At 59.1% G+C, this 5,831-nt stretch overlaps 1 protein-coding gene across 1 annotated transcript; it reads left to right on the forward strand.

Moving 5' to 3' along the window:
• Positions 1 to 2,127: 2,127 nt before the first annotated feature.
• LmxM_30_1460_1 (uncharacterized protein) lies at positions 2,128 to 3,039 on the forward strand (the record flags this gene model as incomplete). The annotated part of the gene is made up of 1 exon (XM_003886454.1): positions 2,128 to 3,039. The coding sequence occupies one exon, from the start codon at positions 2,128 to 2,130 to the stop codon at positions 3,037 to 3,039; it is 912 nt and encodes a 303-aa protein (XP_003886503.1).
• Between the last annotated feature and the right edge of the window lie 2,792 nt (positions 3,040 to 5,831).

Consider the following 5,831-nt stretch of genomic DNA (forward strand, 5'->3'; position numbering starts at 1 on the left):
CTCTCATCATTTTCCTTTTCATTGTTCATCGGACGGTTGGGAGAGGGGGAGGGGTGATGCCAGGATCGACGTCAGCCCCCCTTTCTACGCCTGAGATGCGGCAGCGCCAAACTTCCCTGTTTTTCGCTGTGCCGTTTGTCTTGGCCCGCCCGCTTCACTTTGTCAGCTCTCAAACACAAGCGGACACGTAACCGGGTACGGCGAGGGCGGTGGCACCGGGGCACGTCGTAGGCCAAGGGAGTGTAGGCTGCGCCGCCTCACCGAACCCTTTCTCTCCCCCTCTCTTTATAACGGATTCTTGTTGGAATGTCGTTACTTTTCGGCTCTACGCTGAACCCCCCCTCTCCCCCTCCTCCCCCATCGTGGGCGTCTTCCCGCGCTGCACGAAGGAGGTGCGCCCTCTGCACCCCCTCCGACACAGCCCGCACACGAGCTCGGATTGGGGTGGGGTGCAGGCGTGCGCTTCTCTCTTTTGTTGTAGGCTGTCCATACCCCCCCCCATTACGGAGGTCCGCGATGCTGCGTAGAACTCCGTGGCACGCACCAAACCAAAGTGCACCAAAACGAAAAAAGGAATTCCATGCTGGCGAATCAAGGCGAGGGCGAGAGCGCAGTAGTTGCATGCCGCCATCCTCCGTCGTGCGGGCATCTCTCTCTTTCTGTGTGCTAGGTATGGGCGATGGCGTGGAACGGGCATGAAGCGTCGCTGCTTCACTCGTTTGATTCCTCTCCTGCCGCGCCAGGCGCACGGGTATGTGCGCGGCGGTGCCTCATGCTAAACACCTATGCGGCGTTGCGTTGACGTGAGGGACGATGACGACCGTGATTTCCGGTTTACCTAAGCGAGGTAATAAGAAGCACCCTGGGCGCCACGGTGCACCTCCATGGACGCCACTCGACTTCGGCCAGGCTCACGCCTGGCAGCCCCATGCTACTCCGTCAATGCTCACTCCTTTGCTTGCATCCTTGGTTCTCTCTGTGTTTTTTGCCTCGGACAACGAAACAACCAACCGGAAAAACAATGGACATGACGCAACCGCCCACCTTACATATCGGCACGCACCTGCATTAGGATCGAAAGACGCGCGTCTGTGTGCTGACTTTTCCATACACCCTTCTTTTTCTGTCACGCTTCTCCTCAGTTCTTGTCCCGGTCTCTCTCTCTCCCCCTCGTTTTCCTCTTCTGCCTCGCACTGTCTTCGGTTGTGCGCACACGCACTCTTGTCGCCGCCTCCCCCCCTGCCGCCCCCTTTTCAAGCGTGCACGGGCTCCCGTTTCTCTCCTCTGTATTTTTCTGCGACCTGTTCGAGAGCGCCACGCTCACTGGAAGCGGGAAAGTAGAAAACAAAAAAACGCGAGGCAAAGACGTGGTGTGAAGGAAGCCAGAACTTCAAAGAGTGGCAAGAGGCTCTCTCGAGGCAAGCCCAGACAACACACCCACCCACCCGCACACAGGCGGACAAACACGCAGGCGCACAGCTCCTCGGGTGTATTAGTAAAAAAAAAAGGTAACGCTCTTTCTGTGTTCCGCTTCTTCTCTCTCCGTGCTGGTGTCCCCCGTGCGAGACAAATTTCTCGCCTCTGCTCTCTTCCTTTGTTTTCGTGTCGTTCAAAACATTTCACTTATTCTGTGCGGAGACCCCTCCCACGTTGGCAACTCCTTGCCTCCCCTCCTCCTCCTCCCTTCCTCCCTCCCTCTTGTACGCCCCTTTCCTTCGTCCCTCTCAAACTTCTCCCGTTTTTCTTCTCCCTTGTTCCCATCCTTTGCCCTATTCTCCTTGAGCTGAGCCCGCCACTCTCTTCTCGTGCCTCATTCCGCCGCTATCACCCCCACCCCCACCCCGTCCGTGCATGAGCGCAGGGAGTCATCGGTTTCTGCTTTTCTACTCACCCCCTGGCGACGTGACAAAGACCTAGACAGTCTCTTGTGAAGGTATCAGGCATTCCCAGCGGCATCGAAGGCGCTAGACTCCGCCGCTCCCTGCCCCCTCCATATCCATTAGCCGCTTCTGACGCTTGTTGCTACTCATCAACCCCCTCTCAGGCACGTCAGGAGGCAATCGAGAGCACAGCTATAGGTGGATCACTCGAGCCTCTCCTCCCTCCCTCTCCCCCTTCCCGTGCTTGATGACGCCCATGATGCTGCTCCGGGGTGCTGTGCAGCGCGAGAGAGCCGCTCTCCTCGTTGTGGCGCTAACCCTGTGCCTGCTCCTGCCGCCCGTGCGTGGCGCGGACTCGCCGTTCACCCACTACAGCGCCGTGCAGAGGGAGAACACGCGCAAGTTCCTGCAGGCCTTCGTGGACGCGAACCCGCTGCTCGAGAAGCTGCCGTCAGTGGACTTCTGCGAGTGGGTCTACTGCGAGTGCACGAGCAAGGGCGTGGACCTGTACCTGGATGAGAGAGCCATGGTGCAGCTGCCGGAGCTGTCCTCTGGCACTGCTGGCAAGTATGTGCTGGTCACTTCCATCACTCTCAGCTACGGCAAGGACACATTGAAGGGCACGCTGCCGGCGAGCTGGGGGAGCCTGACGCGCATCGAGTACGTCTCGCTGTACTCGAACTCGCTGACGGGCACCCTGCCGCCGGAGTGGGCGCAGATGAAGGCGGCGAAGTGGTTCCTGCTGTACCGCAACGAGCTGACGGGCACCATTCCGGAGGCGTGGAGCAGTCTGCGCTACATGACGTGGGCGTGCCTGGACGACAACAATCTGACCGGAACACTCCCCTCGTCGTGGGGCAGCGCACCGCAGCTGGCGATCATCGAGGCCCGGAGAAATCGGCTGACCGGGACATTGCCGCCGACGTGGGGGAGTCTGCGGAAGCTCAGCTCCATCACGCTGACGGAGAACAATCTGACCGGGTCCCTTCCAGCGGAGTGGGTGTCTGCCCAGACGCTGTACGGTGTGTCCGTGGATCGCAACAACCTGTGCGGCTGTGTTCCGAGCGCGTGGGTGTCTCACACTTTTCCCTATGGTATGAGGGTCGACGGCAGCCTCTTGGCCGCCGATTGCTCGACAGCCAACGCGTGCACCCCTTAGACTTCAACCACGATGCTGTCCATTGCTACGTCTGCAGCGATCACCACAAAAGCTTTGGAAGTGGCCACAGTCTCGGTCAGATGGCTGACGGCAACGACGAAGACTCCGAGACCGTGCAAGGCTCTAATCGCGTCCGCCTCGTGGTGGTGATAACGGCCGGTGGATTTACGTGCGACGCAGTGGGTGCTGACGGTTTTGCATGGGCGTGTGTGTTTGGCTGCCGCATGCGGAAGCGGGTGGGTGGGTGGGTGGTGCTTCCGCTGAGCGGTTTGCTTGGACTGTTAGCGTCTAAAGTGCGGTCGAATATGGTGGTGTAGGCGGCGGATAGTGGCCTTGTGGCACTGGGTGGTCCGCTGCGAGGTGCAGTGCTGGCTGCACAGCTTGCGGTGTGTTGCCTTTGGGACATCGTGAGGGAAATATGCTGGGGAAAAAGGGGGAGGGGTGCGAAAAGGGGAGAGTGGCGGGTGGGACAACCCGGGCCAAGGTGATGTGCTTTCTCTCTCTCTCGAGGAGTCGTTCGAGGCGAGTGTTGTGGGTTGCTGCCGGCGCTTTTCTGTTTCCCGTCGCCCTCCCTTTCTTCATAGTCGCGGACACAGTTCGTGTTCCACCCGATTCTCTGCCCCCCCTCCCCCCACTCCTCCGTGCCGCTCTCGATGCTGTCTCTGCCCGCCCCGGTCAGCCACCAGCGTCGTGTGGTTTACCTTTGAGGCGGCAGACGTTTTGTTTGTACCCTTGTGGTGCTCTTGCTCTTGCTCTCTTCTTCTTCTGCGAGGAACATTGGACACCTCTCTCGGTGTCTCGGATCAGGACAATTTCCGCCATCGTCATCGTCATCGTCATCTCTCCTCCTGCGTGTACGCGTGTTCGTTACTGTGCTTTATCCCTCGCGTTGCCCTTCATGGGCACACCAGCGTCGTCTGCGTGCCTTTCACCTCTCCAATAACTCTTCACCATCTTCCTCATAGTGTTTCTCTTGTGTGGTGCCCTTCGTGCCCTGCCCCCCCTTCCCTTTCCCTCACCTTGCTACTCGAAGCACGAAGGCAAATGCGCTGGAGGGGTGTTGGGGGAGTGCTCGGGTGCGGCACACTCGATGAAGGTGGAGCACTGCGCCGCTTCCATGGTGAGACCGTCGCTCTCTTCCTTTGCTCTCTCAACCTCATCCGATCGTGCGGACGTAAATACGTCTGCGTTGGCAGTCGATGACATGCCGTGCCAAGGGTGCCCACTGCTCCTGTTCCGAACTGCCATGTGCGCAGACTGGCACGCACATCTTCACGGACGGGTCGCGCCGTCTCGCCGACGCGCTCTCCACTTCTTTCGTTCGATCGTTTCGTGATCTCCTCCCTTTTTTTATCGTTGCAGGCCTGTTTTCCGGACTCTTCTCATTCCTTCATCAGCTCGCCGTCCCGACTTTCTGCTTCGCCTCATGTTTTTGCTCGGGTAATGTCGATACAGAAGTCGGTACGCACATGCACGCATCGCTGCATGCGTCTCTGTGGGCTCGTTGGCTGTGTGTGCTTGCGCCTGCGCCATGACTTTGGGCTCTTCGCTATTCTTATCAGGCGTGCTCTCTAGATGAAAGGACGGCTGCCGTGCCTCTGCTTCACAGGTGAGCGCGCGCGCACGTCGTCTTTCTTTCTCTGCTTCTACATCTTTCCTGAACCGTGGTTGCACCCTGCACGGCAGCGACCTCTCATCATTTTCCTTTTCATTGTTCATCGGACGGTTGGGAGAGGGGGAGGGGTGATGCCAGGATCGACGTCAGCCCCCCTTTCTACGCCTGAGATGCGGCAGCGCCAAACTTCCCTGTTTTTCGCTGTGCCGTTTGTCTTGGCCCGCCCGCTTCACTTTGTCAGCTCTCAAACACAAGCGGACACGTAACCGGGTACGGCGAGGGCGGTGGCACCGGGGCACGTCGTAGGCCAAGGGAGTGTAGGCTGCGCCGCCTCACCGAACCCTTTCTCTCCCCCTCTCTTTATAACGGATTCTTGTTGGAATGTCGTTACTTTTCGGCTCTACGCTGAACCCCCCCTCTCCCCCTCCTCCCCCATCGTGGGCGTCTTCCCGCGCTGCACGAAGGAGGTGCGCCCTCTGCACCCCCTCCGACACAGCCCGCACACGAGCTCGGATTGGGGTGGGGTGCAGGCGTGCGCTTCTCTCTTTTGTTGTAGGCTGTCCATACCCCCCCCCCATTACGGAGGTCCGCGATGCTGCGTAGAACTCCGTGGCACGCACCAAACCAAAGTGCACCAAAACGAAAAAAGGAATTCCATGCTGGCGAATCAAGGCGAGGGCGAGAGCGCAGTAGTTGCATGCCGCCATCCTCCGTCGTGCGGGCATCTCTCTCTTTCTGTGTGCTAGGTATGGGCGATGGCGTGGAACGGGCATGAAGCGTCGCTGCTTCACTCGTTTGATTCCTCTCCTGCCGCGCCAGGCGCACGGGTATGTGCGCGGCGGTGCCTCATGCTAAACACCTATGCGGCGTTGCGTTGACGTGAGGGACGATGACGACCGTGATTTCCGGTTTACCTAAGCGAGGTAATAAGAAGCACCCTGGGCGCCACGGTGCACCTCCATGGACGCCACTCGACTTCGGCCAGGCTCACGCCTGGCAGCCCCATGCTACTCCGTCAATGCTCACTCCTTTGCTTGCATCCTTGGTTCTCTCTGTGTTTTTTGCCTCGGACAACGAAACAACCAACCGGAAAAACCATGGACGTGACGCAACCGCCCACCTTACATATCGGCACGCACCTGCATTAGGATCGAAAGACGCCCGTCTGTGTGCTGAC

Source organism: Leishmania mexicana, contig 80, assembly GCF_000234665.1.
Source record: "Leishmania mexicana MHOM/GT/2001/U1103 WGS CADB00000000 data, contig 80, whole genome shotgun sequence".
Classification (NCBI taxonomy): domain Eukaryota; phylum Euglenozoa; class Kinetoplastea; order Trypanosomatida; family Trypanosomatidae; genus Leishmania; species Leishmania mexicana.